General features: G+C 33.0%; 1 protein-coding gene across 6 annotated transcripts in view; it reads left to right on the top strand.

Moving 5' to 3' along the window:
- LOC105455890 (neuroglobin-like) overlaps window positions 1–18,086 on the top strand; it is a 37,780-nt gene that overhangs the window by 9,104 nt on the left and 10,590 nt on the right. For all 6 annotated transcript variants that reach the window (XM_011699578.1, XM_011699572.1, XM_011699574.1 and 3 more), the window contains one exon: window positions 17,280–17,511. In XM_011699578.1, the coding sequence (XP_011697880.1) occupies window positions 17,280–17,511 (232 nt within the window). The remainder of the gene's footprint in view (window positions 1–17,279; window positions 17,512–18,086) is intronic.

Below are 18,086 nucleotides of genomic sequence, written 5' to 3'. Positions count from 1 at the left end.
CGGGGGGGGGGGGGAAGCTGGAAGCGACGTTTACCTTCAACGGGCACAATCGGGCATCGATCGAATCGTAATACGCCGTAAACGAGATTACGTTCTCTAGCTCGAGGACGGCGGTGCGTGGACCCTTGTCGGATTAAAGTTCTCCAAATCAAAGGTCCGGCCTCGTCGACGACCGATGCGAACCCGATCGTGCCCGTTCCCATCAACGATATTGGATTGACAGCGAGTAAGTTGAACAAACGGCGAGCGCGGCCCAGGCTGTCCACTCCTATCCTTCTCTCGTTCTCGGTTTTTTTTCATCAGGCGAATTGACACTTGACCCCATCGTGACTTTTTCCCTCCGCCACGTGCACCCGTTTGGTCTTTATCAAAGTAACGAAATGCTGTAGGAAGCGGAATTGAGTTATAATCTAGATTTTAATTTAGAATTCACGACATTAGGTGCGCGTTGATTAAATCTATCATTCTCTGATATTACGCTATCTGAACATGGTAATTAGAGAACACTCTAATTCATGCGTTTTTATTTTTAGCTACTTATTACATTACTTCAGATGGTCGCTTATATATTTTTAATACTTTTTTTTTTAAGTACAATTGAGAAGATCGACGATAAAAAGACAGAAGTATAACTAAAGACTGCGAAGTATCAAGGTACATGTGTTATGTGTATTGTAAAAACATTGCGCTGTTATGATTGAAGGCACGAGAAAATATTCAAGCTATCAAAGTTTTAGCGATAATTGTTATTATACCTTGTAAGCTAGAATTCACGCTTGACCGATTCGTATTGTTAAACTGACACACACCTACTTACAGAACGTCAATATCGCGACATGTACTTTGTTCGACGACTTTTGTTATCCGACAAGCTGTGGAAAATCGCGATACAAAGGGAGGTCCGCTATACAATGGTGGGTGTTTGTGACAGCGTTATGATCTAGGATAGTATCAGTTAATAGCGAAGAATCTCAGAGAGAGTCAAAGAGGAAGGGGCGGCAAAAAAAGAACGAGCTCCGTATGTTCAACGTTAATGAAATGTTTGATTTTTTAATCATGCTTAAAAACATAAAAACGAGGAGATAAATGACTCATCAGCCACGACGATCCACAGTCAAAATAAATCCCCCTGTCATACTCGGCTTATTAAACAAACGTAAGCTTTTGCGCAAACACAGTCTCTGTTATGTTGTTGCATTTAAGCCTCGCACTAATGAATCTCTGAACAAATACAACGATAAAGATGAATTTACATTGTTGTTCTTGCTATTCATCTTGGTAAATTGCTAGTGCATGATTTTCCAATAATAAAAATAAAAGTGTATTTTTTATATAATATAAAAATGCGCTAAGGATTAATAAACATGGAAGGTATAAAAAATTTTGTAATCAATTGCAATCGATATTTGATACAATCAAACTTTGATTTTTCTCATAATAATGAAAATAATTAAATATCTTTGATCAATTTCGTTAACGATTCAACAGTTTTAAACCAATTTGAATTTATCGAGTAATATTTCGAGCTTGCTCGAAATTGAAAGAGAAAATTCATTCAACTTTACTCATATTTTACCTGTTATCCACACATTTCTATCGTGCCGGAAATTCCGCTGAACTGTTTTCTAAAACAGTTTCCTCTAATCGTTGAATCGACGAGGAAACATAAAGTAACTCACGAACGTGATTAAATATTTAGAGACGCTACGGCAATTTTCTATATCTATTCTACATATATAAATGTGCAGATGTGCAAAACACGTTTCTCGTCCCGCTTTACTGCGATAGGAAATTGCTCATAAATTAATTGCGAAAAACTCTTTTACGAAAAATTGTTTAAATATCGAGCATAATATTATGTACATATACGTTAGTGCTGAATTATTATTATGAGACTTTATATGAATATATTTTTAAACATTAATTGCAGACACATTTACATACTACGCCGTGAACACTCAACTTCTCTTGAATATCCCATTTTGAATGTCCCATTTTTCATTAGCATTCGTTATAGTTTTAAAAAGAAACGGAGATATAACGTGGTAGTTGGATATTACATAATGTAATAAGTATAAATAGACCTCACAAATTAAATATTTGACTAGATAATAAATAACAATATTTAAAAAAATTTTTATGTTTGCTAATGTTTTTATTCATTTAGTTTTTTTCTAAAAATATTCTAAAAATATTAGATTTTTAAAAATAGGTCTTTTATAGTCCATATATTTTCTTTTAATTACGTACGCACTTATTTTATATTGTATGTATATTTTTTAATGTGCAAGATTTCTATCTGAATTAAATCTTTTTATTGTTACTATTTCAAGATTTTTTTCAGAGTTGAGTGATCAGATTTAGTTTTTTTTTTGTCAATTATTATTACGAAACAAGTAAATAACGCTAATTAAAAAATAAAAACAAAAATGTTAAAATCACGTATATTCCAGTGCTTCAGTTTTCAATTGGAACGTTAAATGATCTGTTAAAAGTCAGAGCGATATATCGGAACAATTTAACGAATTTTATACGTTCATATATTCTTAGTAAATTACGGATAAACAACCGGTCATTCGTGTTTTCTTTCCTTACTCATTGTTTGATGGAACCCATTCTCTCATCCTCTTTCCTTTGTCTCGCTATTTCCGTTATCCTTCGGGAAACAAGGGATTTCCTGGTATCGGCGCACTCCTGAGTACCTATCCACGTAACTTGGGTACGCAGTGTATACAAGGGACGAATCTCACAAAGGTTACTATAAAATTTATTCCATCTAAACAGAATAGCCTCGTTCTCGTTTGTGGAGGTCATACCGTTATCTTCTTTTGTTTTTTTTTATTATTACATATTCCATTGTTTATTGTGGATTTCGAAATATCGCCAAGGAGATGAATACTTATAGCAGAACATTATATAAAATGTTAAAAGCGATGAGAGAGAGTAGGTATCGTATAAATATAAATCTATTTATAAATGATGTAAATTATAATTGAACTCTGTTTCTTTGAAAGAGTTAAAAGAAATCACACAAATTTTGGACCGACAGCAATGTTTTCTCCTGTCGTATGCGGTTAATGTTTTCTTTATCGACCTATTTTTGTTGTCGCGCTTCTTATCGCGAAAACGGAAAAATCTCCGAATCCATTCACGGAAGAACGGAGTTTCGTCTGACAGATTCTACGTGAATCTCGCGTGCTAAAACATCAGGACACTTTTATTATTATTGACCAATGAGGAGAGAAAGACTGTCACACAAAGGGAGACCGAGTGCGTCTGACAGGCGATGAGTGAGGACAATGGAACGGGATCAATGTTCCGGTTGCTTAAAATAGGAATAATGCGAAAAACGTTCGAGGCTGTCTAGAACGGCGCGATATCCCCGGCAAGGATGGAAAAATAGACTGGAATTGCGAGAATAATTACACGCAGAGAAAGGATTGGCCAAAGTTAAAATATAGCCGTGGCAGCTAATGCGTGTCTTTAAAATAGGGACAGCTAATATCATTACTGCCAAAGCTAAATTTATTAGTTGTTAAAATTTAGGCGCTGCAGCAAAAAATATTTGCTCTGCTAGAATCGAATGACGTTTAACTAATTCTATTGAGGAATATTCTGCAAAATCATTCTTTCCGTATGCTACTTTCTTAGCTACTCCTGTTAAAGTACGCTTTTATTTCAGCTAATAAAATTGTATCTCGCAACAAATATATTTTATTTTTAATAGATAACTTTTAGCAATGACAGCAAAGTTCGAACTAATTACTGATATTTAACTGATAATGTTAAGTCATTTTTTTGCGTGTAGAATTATAATAAAAAGAATACTTTTTCGATTGCGTAACTGCCTTTGTTTAGTGACTTTTTGAGAACTACTGCAGTCTCGCGTAAGATTTTTTAATTAAGTCGCACTAGAATTTATTGAAAAATAATTAAACCTATAACTATATAAGATACACGATTGAAGTTAAATCTTATTCACTGAAAATTTGTTGCGCTGTGTTAATAATCTTCTTATGCAAGGAATGAAATGATGAAACGATATACAAGAATATCGTGGCGCGATATAAATTTCATGTTGGTCCGATACCTCAACTCAATCAACTCACGGTGTATATTGTAAACACACTATTTCTTTCACGTGCGCCGGTAGTGTCTTCCGTGCTTCGTCTATTTGCTCGCGCGCAAATGACGGGATTCGCGATATTGGAGCACGCTGAGCACACGCGACGAAAGAGCGTACAAGACGAAGCTCCCGCGGAGATGATATTTTAACGTGAAAACGATGACAGTGGTTTCCTGTTTTTAGACGGAAGATAAACCAGTTTGTTGAAAGAAAAAGAGTTATTATCCGCTATATTTGAATCAATCTCGTTCCTCGGTTCATTTCCATGATTAAATCTACTATCGTGACGCTGACTAAATTAGACAAGCACAATTCTGTTAGAATTGCATGCTTATTACCTTTATCAATCTCATTGTTCCTCATTGCATTAAAATTTTCAGTTCTTTTCGTGAAAATTCTATCTTTGCCCACGTTGTCTCTTTCTAGTATGTGTCAAATTGTTTTAATTTAATCATAATGTTACCGTCAAAACCCATAATCGTTAAAGCACAATTTTACTGTTTAAAACTAGTTTTAAATTTAGTTGAAACAGAGTCTATAATTGTACTGTTTCACATGAGTCTTTGGCTTTCCACGAGCCGCACGTAGCGAGGTTCCTAATTCCCCCCCCTCCCTTTCTCCCCTCTCTCTTGTTTATGGGCGAAACGAGATCTATAATTGTACTGTCCACATAGGTTTTCGATTTTATGTCTAATTAATCATTCTTTTAACTAGTGACTTCGGGTTTTAACGGATTATGAATATTTCAACGGGTTTTGGTAACAATAACATTTCTTGAAAATATCTTTAATTCTGTATTTCTCACTTACGTCCATGGATTATCCAACCTTTATTTTCACGAAATTACAATAATTGGAATATAAATTTATATATTAGAAAATATTCTTACGTAAAACGTATTCTTTTGTATAAAAAAAAATGTAAAAAATTATGTAAAGCAGGTTTAAGTGTAGATTTATTTGATAAATTATACTAAAAAGAGAATATATATTTTATTCATCTAACCAAATATTCTTTTTATACTAGCTATCGATAAAAGGATTTGAGGTTAATAATATCATGTACTTGGAAACTACGTCTATATATCTCCGTTCCACGAATTAATCGATTATTCAATGCATGGTTCAAATCTTCAAACCAATATAAATCCTGTAAAACGTAATAAAAACAAATAAGGCAATTCATAAAATTCAACAAAAATTGGTAAAAATAAACATTTTATGCCGGTTAAATTAAAAAAACGAACGGACATTGATCAAGTTTCAAACAATGTTTAAAGCAATTTAACATGACGTCGCAATTCTGTAAAATTTCAACAAATTTTCCAACAATTTCAATTATCTTTTACAATTTTGCACATACTATTGAATCAATCTGAAAATTTAATTTTAAGAAATTAATTTTACAGAAATGCCACACTTTTTTGGAATTCAATGTAGATAGAATTTTGGAAAGTTATGTATTTGAGAATTTGAAAACAAGGTATGACAACAATAAAATGTTTTTATTTATTTAAACGTTATATTTATTGAAATTCCAACAAACGAAATTTGTTGTGACAAAATTTTATTTTGCGTTTTGTATCTCCTTCTCTCCTCATGTATTTAAGGATAATTAGTAAACTAGACTCGTCGTAGCTCTGCAAGTTCTAAAAGCTTGCGCGAGCTCTTTCTGCCATTTCTGCTGTCTGGCCAGTGCGCAATACATTTCCTGATATTGGCGTTTTCACAATATACGAAGCACGAACGCGAAGCCGAGTTAGCCAACGGTTACACCGAAATGGTTCGACGTGAAAATAGTGTCAGATTCTCCTTCTTTCGGAAATATGAACTAGGCTGACATGTCGGAAATTTCCTTAATTTATAGAGCTAGAGGAAAATGTCGGAAATTTCCTTAATTCATGCAGCTAAAGGGAAATCCAAAAAAAGAATTATGTTTAATAATTTTAGATGCGATTATAAATAAGACGAGATCCTAATATGGTAACTTGATATTTGAACAGAATTACTCTAAGACTATAGTCTTTAAAGGATACGTACATAAATAACAATTTTAAAAAAGTAATATTAAAAAAATTACTTCAATATCCTTTGCTATTTATTCTCATCCAAAAAACGAGAATTTTAGATTAATTTCAATTCGAGAGCAAATAATACTGAGCTTATACCGGTAAATAATGTCGAATTAAGTTCACGTTGAAAGTATGATTCGAATTAAAATTATATCCAGACAAATAAAGTTCTCGCCATTGAGATTTAAGCTTTTAATTCCTGGATAGCGCGAACGATTTAAATTTAATTTCGCTGAAATCAACTGTACGCTCGCTTTTACATAATATACATTCCAATCTGTTTAATATCCCGGTTCAATATTGCCGAAGCCGGCAAGTATTATCATTCCGGATATAATGTTGCATTATCGACACGCAATCGCAATAAATAACTTTATACTTATGACAATTTAATATTCGCCACCGTACGATGCTGTAATTCCTATTTCTACTAAATTTTTCCCCAACGTTATACGTCGGTGTAATTGATAACACTGGATATCTCGTATCATTTTAATCTAGAACAATAGAAATATTTACGGAAATTAAAATGAGATAACATTGTTTCAATAAATTCTAATTTTACACTATATGCTTTTCTGTTTGTTTTGTAACAAGCCCAGAATATTTACGAATTTATCATTGATGCATTATAAATTTGAAAAAGTTTGTGACATTTATAAATCATGTTAGATCTTAAAATTCTGTAGGGAAGAAATTTACTTCGAAATTTTCTGCAGTAATTAAGATCGCGAATAACACTTCTTTTACGTTTAATTCTGTTTCAAAATTAATTCTTAATGAGTTAGTTTATCAGAGTAATTGAAAATCTATTCTCCAATTTCGCAATCTGTAATAAAAGATATGTGCATTAGCTTCCGCATTAATCCATACTACAGAATGGCAATATGCGTCTAAAATCAGGTAATTTGATATTCAAAGAGAATCGCTGATAATCAACTCGACAATCTCGGTGCATTTCTCTCCACGGCAGACTTTATCCATCAAGCATAATTACTGGGGTTAATAATCGAGTTAGTACCATCTATCTTTTGTTTTACAAAACAAAGTTGTAAAAGATTACGATAAAAAATTAGAAATCAAAATATGATATACATATATGAATTACATAAATGTTAAAAAATTAAATTATTTAACAACACATTAGTATATTCTCTATTTGTATATAATTCACAATTATACTAAATAGGACATCAATTTTTTATATTCAATTCAAATATTAGTTATTGCGATGAATATCACATGCCTCGGTGTAGTCGAATGTAGGACGCCCGCTCGGCAAGTAGGGAGATCCACTCCTGGCTGAAGTGATATTTTTCACAATAAATTCTTCACAGGTTTTGAGGAGATTCTTATAGATGTAGTATCAAAGATGTTAAATTCGTCGTAATTCAATTTGTTACAATAGCTTCATGTAAGAAATGTATTTCAAGACTGACAAGACTTGCGGCGCGCAGTTTGCGTGGAATTGCAGATTGTAACAATAAGAATTATTATATACACTAACATCCGTGTCGGCTCACATTGGCTTTTCTTCGATAGCTTTGATTAATTTTTTTCTCATAAATTTTTAATCTTACGTAAATATTTGCGAAATAAAATTGAGAAGTTGTTAAGTTTTGTTTATACTCTTCACTTTTCAATGAAATAAACGTAGGTTTAAGGGAAGTACGATACGAATTTAAAAATTAAAGTAGTTGTTCCATGTACTTCGTAATAGTTCAGTGAGACATAACGTGACGCGTACGATCTTCCAATCTTGAATTTCTCGTATAGATTGCCCGCGCGTTCAATAAAGCCGAGATGTGACAGTGATTGCCCTTGGATAAGATTAATCTGGGAATTCCGTTCTACCCCAATGTTGGCGAATCTGCCACGCTGCTATATGCATTCCACACGAACGTGCGCGTGCCTCGCGCGTAATTTGCATCTAACTATCTAAGGGGTATAGATGCGTGGAATGGAAGCTGCGCATCTCGTAAATTAAGAGGGCGACAGTAATGAAGACTTGTACGGTATCGGCATCATCGCAAATATCTCTCATTTGCTCCTTGAAATTTGCTCGACTGAATCGCCCGTAATCGGTTTTCAGTCGATCCAGATTTTTTTTATATCGATTTTATAGCCTCTCTTTATCTTCGAAACGTTGTTAAATACTTGTTGCTCGCGCAAAAAAATTACAATTGATCGAAATTATACTTCGATATTCCGTATCTCAAAAATTCGAATTGGAGAAGTATTCAAGTAATTCATTCTCTAATATTAAAAAGTCATTCAAATTAAATACATATATAATCTAGCTTTGTCTCTACAATATCCGTCTCTTCCATCTTTAAAAAGAGAAAATCTGAGATATCTCTCTTTTCTTTGACGGTGTCACCTTCTTTAGAGCTTGAAATGAGATATCTTATATAAAACATTAACATTTTATTGTGTTGTTTTCACTGAACTCTATATAAACAGCTACAAATTACTTTTTCTCAGGCCAAGCATGTATATGTCGCGCTTCCTTCACATTTACGCGTATGCGCGTATACCTATACGCGCTCATCGATTCCCGTCGGGCATCCAGCTTTAAGGTAACTTAATTAAGCTCGGTCTAGCTATACATGACATCCTCAACAGCTACGAGAGAGAGAAAGAGAGAGAGAGGGGGGGGAGAAATGAGAGAGGGAAAGCGGAACCAGAGTAGAGGCCTTTGGTCCAGCGGCAGCCTCGGAAATCAATAAACGACTACAAGCGTGTGATATCGACGCGACGCGTCGATCGCTTTTTTTTTTAAGTGGCAAATTTTTACTTTAAATGCATTCGTCGATATCCCGTCTCGCTCGCCCGTATACATAGCCGTCATTTTCCGCGCTGAATAAAATACTTAAATAGAGCGACATATAACTGGCTGTGTGCGTTCAGTGCAAACAACGTTTCCGTATTAACGCCCAGTTGTCTATAATAATCTCCATTTATGCGAATACATTTTGTTATTAAACGTTATTATATTCTTTAAAAGATATAATGTCGAATTGAATTCGCTTCTTTGTCCGCCCTTCTTCCGAGATGCTGATAATGTGTTTATTTGTTTGCAGAGATCATATTTTGGCAGTTCTCGAATGTTAACAAAATTAAGGGAGTCATTATGTAATGAATATCGTGTAATTTTATCTTAAAAAATGGAGAAAGTCATTAATATGCTTATCTCGAGTTTATATCGATACATATAAAGAGAAATAAGTGATTTCGTAAGCAACAAATTACTCACTCCATGATTGCTCAACCGTGATTACGTACTATAAAATTTTGATGGATTAGCAGAGAATTCTATTTCCTCTTCTTTGCGATTAAATAGATTAAACTGACTCGAGATAAATGGAGCGATATTAACTCTGAGGGAACTCTGAATATGCCGACTGTAGCAGACTCGTTACTTACATGAAAACATCAAAAGTAATTAATTAATTCTTAATATCAATTAATTCTTAATCATTATTTGCGTTATATTTGGAGTAAATTTAGGATGCGTATAGCACACATCGAAATTTATTAGATATATATAAATATATATAACTTTTTTTTAGTATGCACTATGTCTTCCAGGTAAATTATTTAACAATGTAAGTAAAATTTTACATATTAAGTATACTTTCTGTATTTTATTGAAACATCAACAAAATTATTTCAAAGTTTTTATTTTATCACAGAAAATATCTTCAACGTTTTGTATTACATGTATTAAATGAAAATCAGTGCTAAAATGTAATAATTTTGATAAGACAGATATAGTAAATAAAAATTGTTGTGAAGAATATGAAGAAGCGATGTAGTGTATGCGACGACATTTTTTCATGAGAAACGTATGTTTGCGATTTTTCAGAGGAGCCAAACACCATGTAATCCCAGACAAATGGAGGAATTACATAATTCTCACAGTATCCTGCAAAATTTCTATCTTGGCTCTTCTCGTAATAAAGGTTAAAGGAAAATTTTATTTAACTTTTATAAAAAAAACCTCGGTAGTTTTTTAATTGCATTCTAATTATAATTACCTTAGAATAATACGAAGAGAGTACATACTTACACGAGAAACATACTTAAATGAAACTATTCGTTAAGCGTTAAAGCCTATTTAATCAGTGTTTAAGTTTCGCAGCGTTTATTAACAAATAAAACCAATATACACATGTTTTTAAAACCGTATTATTTCCTTTAAAATTACTGTAACTGAACTAGAGACTTTAAGATTAAGCACTTTTTGTGTTTTATCTATAAATTAACATCTATAAAAATATCGATTATACAATGAAACGCGAAAAAAATAATTCGAATTTTTTTAAATGTAAAAACATATTTTTAGAGATGTTTAACATATCAATTGAATAAAATTTCTATAGAAAACAGAAAACAATTGTGTGTAAGAGAGAGAAATCCCGAGTATTAAAAATATCTCACTTACAATTAGCCACTGAAGAGTTAATAAAGCAACTACACGCGCTGAATGTATTCAAAAGTAACTTTGATGCTCGTGTAAAAATAAACGGCTTTCGCAAGTGAAGGCAGCTTTATGTTTTAATATACATATACATATAACATGCATAAAAAATCACATCGTAGAAAAATATCGTTACTTTCTGTAGTTAAGTGTCACGCAACAAGATAATAATAATACACCATGCAAGTAGACCGCTCTTAAATATTTATTCAGGGGCCATGATTACACACACATTACGCTACTTAAGGATTACTTTGAATAATGCAAATTAATTCTATTGTAGAAACGTGGCTTCTAATCGAAGCATATTTAACAGTTTCATGTTTACGTCTCTTTATTTAAATATTGCTTATCTAAATATTTGGCAATTTATTAAATTTTTCGTGCCACTACAAAACAAAAGTCTCACAATCAATACGATTGATCCTTTCATAGACAAGTAAAAGAGAATTATCACGAATATAAAACAAATATAATTCTTAGTTTACCTCATCTAATTTTAATAGTATTTATAAAAGTATATTGAAATGATTTACTTTTTGATTAAAAAGAAATTCTTTTGATATAGGGATTTAAAAACGAAATCTTTTTCTTTAACAAAACGCATCTTTTGATTTACGTACTACAATCTGAATATTATTATGAAGCTGTTAATAAATATGTTAAAATATAAATGATGGGATTTGAATTATACATGCGGACGGAATGCGTATTCGGTTTATCCCCGTGGTTGTAGCGGAGCGGAGGATCCTTTGGAAAAAGAGGAGGTTAGGCACGTTTCACCGATTCTTTTGGGGCGGTCGTCAGAGAAACTGGAACACGTAGCAGTAGCGCTCTTAAAGAGAATGGATCATATCCGCCGAGCTGGCAACGGCCAAGTGGCAGGTTGCGCATATTAATAGCTTTGCGATGAGTGAAATCGCTGGAGGAAAAAAAAATGATTTCTTTATGACACATCATGCCTCAAACGAAATTCACATTTTGAAGCGCTTTTTACGCAAATAATTAAACTTGCGCTACACATTTTTTTCTCTCCCTCTTTTTTTATTTTCTTACAGATAATTACGTTTGTGCATATAAACACTGTGCAGCATTAAGGGAAAAAATATGCAAAAAAGAATACGTCTGAATTTTTCATAAAAAAAGTATGGCAAGCTAGGCAAAATAAGAATTGTGTTACAGTGAGTTTACAATGAATTTACCGTTGTCAGTCGCTAAAAGAAAAAAGTTGCTTTCTGCATATATAAAAACACTGTGCATGATGCAAATACGCAAACCAAAAAGTACATGAAATAGCACGAAGAAAAGCACGTTACTAAAGTTTCAATTTATTTATCAAAAACTTTCATGACGGGCTGCATAAAAAGGCCTATACATCTCTCTTTTGCTTTAAATCAATACTCGAATAATTATTTTAAAAACTTTATAGTATTTGTTTTTATCACATGCCAAGAAGTACATAATTATCTACTAATTGAATAAAAAATACAACGTATAATAATTATTGTAAACATTTTATAAGTAATGCATTGTGAAAGAAAGAAAGAGAGAGATAAAAAAGTGAAGCTATCGATACATTTTATTTTGCGAAATTAGAAATTTAACATTTTATTATCTATTAACGACACACTCGAAATATTAAATTCGCCAATTATTTACGAAATGTTTTACCCAATTATTCATGTTATTGCTGATGTATTAAACAATTTCGTTAAGTGTGCAATTAAACGATTTTATAAATGTGCCCGAGCCTCGAAATATAAGTGCATTACTTTGATCGGATCAGAGGAATTAATAAACAAATATTTATCTTTTAATCAGATAACAAGATACACGTTTCAATTATTGAAACCGCTAATATTTTATTTATATATACATATATATATGTTTGATGCACTTGATATTTGATTATCATTATAAATATATTCCAGTATCCATAAAGTAACATCTCGCTAAACTAAAACATGTTTTAGTCTTTTTGGTATTATAATAACAAATACTTTATTAACAATATCATTCAGAACAATTGAAATCGGCAATCATTCATGCAACATTTTATACTCGATTTTATGTCACTTAATTTGATTATATTATATAGGTCCAATATAGCCAAATATTAATGATAAAACTCAAAATTACGATCATATATTATATAATAAATATAAATATGCACATTATCTATTATCAATGAAAACCCTGCGTAATCTGTGCTTTTTCTTAAGTAGTTTATGTTAGATGTGACTTATTATTTATCATAATGATCTTAAAGTCGGTTTCCTCGGCGTAATTAGAAAACGGTTGAACGCGTTGTTGCTCGCGGCTGGATTTCGCTGGTTTACCTTAATGGAAATACAAGGCATTAATTTCATTGCGCTCTACTCGAACGTGTTAATATCCGGGCGTGTTTGGTATGTTCCTTTGGAAAGGTTTCCACTTCAATCCAAATTAATTTACTGTATCGACCCTCGGCGAAAATCGATTGGAATTACGTATCGGTATCTCTACATATCTTTCTTTTATCTTATCTCGCATACTTATCCGTTTCTTTGGGATTAAAAAAAATATAACATTTTATTTATTATTTGTCTCATTTTTGTTTGTCAAATTAAGAAAAAAATTATGTTTGAAAAGTGTAGGTATATAAATCACACGCTATTGTAGAAATCGAAACGGATGCAACGAGGCATCGGCATCAATGTTCGATGCACTGTTGATAATTACTCGTCGTCGTATCGATCATTAGGGTTGCTTTTTTTATCGGATTATGGGAGCAGCACGATGGAAAAGCTGACGTCGCGCGCGCGCCGAATCGACAGCAGTATCGTTGTTTCTCGTCGCTTTTAAGCATCTTCCACGAGGGGTAGAATATGGATTTCCGATACGAAACTTTTCAATCCGTTCCCAGACGATAAGAACCCGCCGAACTTACCGAGCGGATACCGTCATACCGTTTATTGCCCGTTGGACCGCATTTAAAAATATTTTATCATACCCGGTCAATACTTGCGCCCGTCGGCCATCCAGGCCCCTTCAGTCACGTCGATCCCATTTGCATCACGGTAACTTACATGCAAATCTGCGTTTACGCGCTCTTTAACCCTCGTTTCGGCCTGAAATCGCGTGTTTTTACGCGTCGTTTAAAACGCGAGCAATTTTAACTGAAGCTCAAGGATATTGTAGATTGCAGGATTTTTTGCTCCGAAAGCAAAAATGACAAAAGAAATCCAATTCAAATTAATCAGAGTTTAATCAAGATTGGCTAGTTGGTCGTTATTAAATATACCTATCTACTAACGTCAAAAACTAATAGCACGGTAAAATATTAGCCATGTGCTATCCTCCGGGGGATTTCTATATTTAATCGTAACTAATCAATCCATAGAGATTTATGAAGCGTATGCGGGAAACGTGGGCAACCATAACGAACTGCGATAAGGGCGACACTCGATAGCATATATTGCGGATGATTCAGCTGTTGTATGTGCACAATAATTATATCACATATGTCGCTATTTTGAAGGGAGAAAAAGAGAGAGAGAATATCTTTTCAAATATATATGAAAATCAAGAAATTTGTTATCTGCGATTTTCAATAATTTATGAGTAAAATTATTAAATATAATATAAATAATATGATTAAATTTAAATTAATACCTGTAGTATGAATTAAGGCTCTTATAAATACAATTCAAATTTCACATAGCTAGGAAGCTAATGAGCTAGATGTTTTTGCAAATTATAATATATTATTAAATCGAATAAATAAATGACTGAAGTTGTTTATCGATACATATGATATTAACATTTTAATAACAATATTGTCTTATTTAACAGACGTTTCGATCTCTTAATGACGGTTATCATCAATGTTACAAGTAATAGTCATTATGTAAATTAATATGATTAAAAAGATCAAAAATTTTAGCAAACAATACATATTTTAATATCTACATAATAATTACACATTAGACCAAATTAATACTATTATTTACTAGTAATAATAATAATAATAATAATAGTAATAATAATAATTGCGATTACTGCAATGTAAAAATGAAAGGTTTGCAAGTGTCATTCCGTTTCAAAGATACATGCAACTTTTGCGAAAACTTTTATTTGATGCATATTTATTAATTATTATGAGTAAAATATACTTACAATCTGAATTAACACATAAGTGAAAAATGAAATATGTCTCATTGACCCGGCATTCTTCATAATTAAATTTGTTCTCGACGTGCGAAAATTCATTATTTATCTGTACGTTCGCGAATGATCTGTTCGAATTCGAAGAGTATATATATTATATATGTACTTAAATTTACGAAGTTTTCGAAATTGCACCTCGGGTATCCGTTTCTGCTTCTTCGCAAACATTTATCCGTCGAGATCAAATAAAACTCGCGCTGCGCCGTAATCGGTAACGAGTTTGCACGTCGTGAAAAATCACGGCGGATAGATACCACGCGAAATGTCATTTTCCTCCAGGAAAGATAATTTGTACGGACGCGAAAGAGAGATACGCGCGTGGAATAATCTTGACGCGACTATCGGACTAATTTGAATATCGACGATTTCACGATTTTTTCTGATATGACACTTTTTTCGGGTCGCTGAAAACATTAAGCTCCTGGGATACGCTGGTTAATTTTCCACATTCTTTAGACGAGATAAAAATGAATTTTCCCTTATCTCTTTTTATTTGTGCCATAAAATATATATTTGGATAATATCATTTTATTATTTATTAATTATACGTTTTGTGCGATTTTTTTGTGCGTAGAGAAAATTTTCCAAGTGTAGAGATAATATGTAAATTTGATACAGAGGTAATATGTAAGCAGATACACAACATTATATTTCCACGGGGAGAAAATATTTTATAATTTTATTATATTCCGTTGTTTGTAATATAATATAAAAACATACATTACATTTTGCAGACTGAAAAGGGAAGTGTAGTGCATTTCACGTACAAGTAGATTACGAAGATTGAAGATCGCAAATTAAAGATTAAAATTCAACCGGTCGAAACGGGGCAGATTAAATTTATCTGATTGGTCGAATTCTAATTTTCAATCAATTTTCGCAGTCTTCTCCGATGCGTAAGTCAGATACAGACTTTAAATTGCGGCGCGCACTTATTAACCGTCAGAACCATCAAAGATAAAATAACGCGGTTTATATTTTCTCCCTTGCGCGTATGTTTTCCTCTAGATAGACAAGCGCGAGATTGGAATGCCTCGTTGTACAAAGAGGTATTTCATGAATGACAGAGAGAGAGAGAGAGAGAGAGAGGGTGGGAGGGAGGGAGGGAGAGAGAGAGAGAGAGAAGGGGGGGAGAGAGAGCAACCTACCATACGCGGAACGAAAACATTTTTGTCGAGCTGCCATAACGAGACTCACGTGAACTCGTTACTCCAACGAGTACAAAAAAACTCGAAGAGAAAAAGTTAACCAAATTTTTGTGCAGTCGAAAGAGCTGTGTGTATACGAGGAAGAGAAAGAGGAACTGTGCGCGTGAAGATTGCAACGAAATTTTTTCAATAAATTCTCGTTGACTCGCACGTACTACTTGGTGACAGTTTAATATACCTTGACGAGTTCACGAGATTATTTTGAGCTTCTTCGGCGTTAAATAAAACCGATGATTTTTTTATCTATGTGCATTAAGTACCATGATGTCACACGAAACAATGGGGAAACAAATGTTCCGAAAAAATAAAACGGATGCGAACGAGTGAAACAAATAGCGCATCTTTTCCTAGCGATCAATTCCTCCCGTGGTTGATATATGTCGACATTGGATAACGTAAAGCTTAAGAATTCAAGATACGTCCGGTTTTGTCCCTACGGTCATTTTTCGATCAGTGAAAAATAGAAGATGCCGTGAAAAGATATCGCGGGACATCAGGCATTTTGAAGGAATTGGGGGATCAGTCTTTATACGCAAATTGTGTGTGTATATGTGTGTAAAACATCTCGGGAGACTCGCCAAATATATTTGGAAAGTATCGGGGCTGAAAGAAAAACTTATCTCGGATCATCGAAGAATTGAGTTTGAAATTTATGATTCTTGTAGAACAGACGAAGTTTAAAGCTTATTAAAAACGTTCAACGTTTTTTTTAATCACTTAGCTTCACTTCTTTGCTTCAACTTCTGACATCTTTTAAATTTTTGATCGAAAATTCCTTCCTCTTTCAACTTGTTTTTCCAACAGATTAGCTATCTTTAACGACTGCATCTTTCAATCATAAATTATAATTTATTAAATATTACTAAATATCTTTTTTTAAACACACTTAGTTTAAATTTCTGCTCCAACATCCGTTTACAACTTTATACATATTAACAATGAAGTTTTTTTATTATACCTACATTATTCCAACGTAATTATGAGCAATACGGTTTATTCAAGACATTTTCTCTTATTTCTTATATGAGGTAAAATTTGATAGCTCATATTTAAAAAAAAAAAAGAAAAATATATTAAATTTTCAGATATTTATATGACATTTAATTTTGATGCAAACAATTGACATGTACTATTGGTGTCTTCACAACTTCTCTAACGATACCTCATACCGTGTGATTCCAGGTTATTTGAAGAGAACGCGGAATTGCTAAATATGTTCACGAAGTTTCGGGAACTAAAAACAAAGGAGCAGCAGTCCTCGAGCATGGAATTAGCCGAGCACGCGAAAACGGTCATGTCTACCCTCGACGAAGGTATCAAGAGCCTGGACGACATGGACGCGTTCTTGACGTACCTTCACGAGGTCGGGGCCTCTCACACGAAGATCCCCGGCTTCAACCGGCAATACTTCTGGGTGAGTCCTCCTCGAAAGGAAACGCAAATCGCCCACACGCACCCTGCCATATTCATAGCGCGACGCATGACATAGCATAAACACGCGATGGACGTGTCCCAGTTATCGAACTATTAACTAGGGGAGAAAATAAGACAATTGTAATATGACTGGGGGAGAAAATATAGGACAATATACCTATAACTACAAGATTAGCTGTAATATAGATTTCTTAAGAACCGATATAAATAGAAACCTTATTAATTATAATTAATTAATAAACCGATATTAATAGAGACCTTAGGAAACAATATATACATTCGGTTATAATTAAGAAATAAATTATCTTAGATATTAAAGATAATGATTTATTTTTGTCTTTCTTGTTATGCGATGCATATCAGAATATGAAATTGAAAAAATATTCGTAATGATTGAACGCGAAAGTATGTAGAGATTAATTGTATCTGTATTTCTATCAGGGAAAGAATGATTTTGTTGAAAAGTCTAAAAATTTTGCTAAAAACAGATTTGAAAATAATTTTTTATTGAATCATCAAAATAATTTGTTGGAATGTTAAAACTGATAAGCATTG

The sequence above is a fragment of the Wasmannia auropunctata genome, unplaced genomic scaffold (genome assembly GCF_000956235.1).
Source record: "Wasmannia auropunctata unplaced genomic scaffold, wasmannia.A_1.0 LD335828.1, whole genome shotgun sequence".
Lineage (NCBI taxonomy): Eukaryota > Metazoa > Arthropoda > Insecta > Hymenoptera > Formicidae > Wasmannia > Wasmannia auropunctata.
The sequence above is the reverse complement of the archived record's forward strand: the minus strand, read 5'-3'. Positions and strand labels throughout refer to the sequence as shown.